Source organism: Colobus angolensis, unplaced genomic scaffold (assembly GCF_000951035.1).
Source record: "Colobus angolensis palliatus isolate OR3802 unplaced genomic scaffold, Cang.pa_1.0 Scaffold12, whole genome shotgun sequence".
NCBI classification, from domain to species: Eukaryota; Metazoa; Chordata; class Mammalia; order Primates; family Cercopithecidae; genus Colobus; species Colobus angolensis.
In genome coordinates, this window is record NW_012113141.1 from 746615 (window position 1) to 749037 (window position 2423).

General features: G+C 35.7%; 1 protein-coding gene across 2 annotated transcripts in view; it reads right to left on the reverse strand.

Annotated features, from left to right (window-relative positions):
- DNAJC12 (DnaJ (Hsp40) homolog, subfamily C, member 12) overlaps nucleotides 1-1276 on the reverse strand; it is a 46526-nt gene extending 45250 nt beyond the window's left edge. Inside the window, exon 1 of one of the 2 annotated variants that reach the window (XM_011926798.1) lies at nucleotides 1004-1276. In XM_011926798.1, the coding sequence (XP_011782188.1) occupies nucleotides 1004-1081 (78 nt within the window). In that variant the 5' untranslated portion in view covers nucleotides 1082-1276. The remainder of the gene's footprint in view (nucleotides 1-1003) is intronic. The other variant, XM_011926788.1, reaches the window with a different exon arrangement.
- Nucleotides 1277-2423: the final 1147 nt, after the last annotated feature.

Here is a 2423-nt window from a genome sequence, read left to right on the forward strand (position 1 = left end):
ATATATCCTAATAACATGATTTAATAATATACAATTTAATAATGAGTATATTTTATATTAATCTCAACCTTATTTGAAATATTGAAAAATTGGAAATAAAATATTTAACAATAAGAAAATAATTCAGCTGTGGTAACACAGTAAAATAAAATATTTTGCAACCACTAAGAAGTGTACAAGGGAAGTTTAATAGCATGAAAAAATCCTTGTTATAATATAAATGGGTAAAAAGCAGGAATCAACAAATACATATAATATCCTCCCAAACATGTCTTTAAAGAATATACATAGAAAGAAGACTGGAGATTAATATGCCAATATATCAATAGTGTTATCCTTAGGAGAGGGAATTATAAATTATTTTTCCATAATTTAAAAACCTCTACAACATTTATAATTGTTTATTGGGAACATTAAAAATTTTGTTTTCTTACAGATCCAGTGAACAGCTACAGAGTTTTCACACATTTTGTTTCAGAAGCCACCCTTTCAAGAAGCAATTTCTGTCACACAATTTGAAATATTAACATAAAAGGATGTTTCTTGATTTATATTTTGACTGCTCACATAGGAGTACACATTTTAATAAAATATATTAAAATCCCTAATTTTATAAGAAATTTCATTTCACCTCAATTATGAGTCACCATAATAAAGGTATAGCTTATGTATACTGTGAAACACTGCCATCAGAAATTACAATAAAATTTTAAATATTTATTTTTAATATACTATATTGTGAAACAGAGTATATGGCCATGTGCCAGAATACACATATTTAATCAGAAGCTTCCATAAAATTCCTATAGGACACTATTCAAGTAAAAACCCAACATACATTTAAATTCTTAACTTTTGCTGAGCCAAAAGTGCTTTAAAACAATACAAGGTTAGGTTTGTAGGCAATGTGACCAAAATTCAAAGTTAAAACCTTAAATAAAAACTTGAAACACTATTGTGAAAAAGAATACTATTGTGATAAAAACATTATCCACTGTCTTACCGAAGATAGTTCATCACATCCCAGTAATGTGTAGTAATCTTCAATATCTTCTGACCTGTAATTCAGTATTGCATCCATTTAGATGACTTAATCAGTCCTCCTTCCCTGGGAAACGAGGCACAGTGAGCTTCGAATTAACAGGAAGAAACTCTTTAAATCTGAATTAGAGCAGCACGTTCCAAATAGCAACAACTAGCTTTAAGACTGGCCACAGTCAATACAGCAGATGTCATCCTAGACCTTTGTAAACTCTGCCTCTCATTGGCTGTTTACAGAGAAGAAAAGAACAGTCCACGTGTCTATTATTGCAGTGCTGCCTGGGATCTGTAGTTTGAGTTTATGTAAGAGACGCAGGTGAACCATTTGTCTTATGAGTTAATAAAGACTGTCTATTTTCAGAAACTTGCCACATTAGCCGCCTCTCCATCTCCATTTTTGTCTCTATCCTTTAAAAAAAAGAAAGAAAAAGAAAAAGAAAATTTGAAGCAGTGTGGTAAAATCTTAGAAAGTGTTAATAAGGATAATGGGAGCTTTTCTGAGTGTTTAAAATATTTCATTTTATTTATTTATTTATTATTTATTTTCAGACAAGGTCTCACTCTGTCACCCAGGCTGGAGTGCAGTGGTGCGATCTCAGCTCACTGCAATCACCGTCTCCCCACCTCAAGCGATCCTCCCACCTCAGCCTCCCGAGTAGCTGGGACCACAGGCACATAGCACCATGTCCGGCTAATTTTTGGCTTTTGTTTTGTTTTGTTTTAAGAGAAGGGGGTTTTGTCATGTTACCCAGCCTGGTCTCGAACTCATGAGCTCAAAGTGATCTGCCTGCTTCTGCCTCCCAATGTACTGGGATTACAGGCATGAGCCACGGCGCCTGGCCAATAACACAGTCTTGATTTTTATGGCGCTTACGTTCTGATGAAGGAAGACAGCTGAAAAACATTTAAAAAAAAAACAAAAAAAAAAACCAGGATCATTTAAAATAGTGATTTGTAGGCTGGGCATGGTGGCCCACACCTGTAATTCCAGCTCCTTGGGAGGCTGAGGCAGAAGAATCGCTTGAACTCAGAAAGAAATCGCTTCGCTTGGGAGGCGAAGGTTGCAGTGAACTGAGATGGTGCCACTGCACTCCAGACTGGGTGACAGAGCAAGACTCCGTCTCAAAAAATAAAATAATAAAATAGTGATTTATGCTGTAGAGAAAATAAAATAGAACAATGAGAAGAACTATATGATAACTCGGGTCAGATGGCTGTGCCCCCCTCTCCTGGGTTGGTTCTCCAGGCTCAGGAGTGTCTCTGGTCTGAGGTGGGTCCAAGCAATTTATGTTTCAGTTCATTTTGGCCCTAAGAAACACAGCTCAGGTCTGGGATTTAGAGAAAAAGGTGAATGGTCAGGGACACAACACTTTAACTGCCTT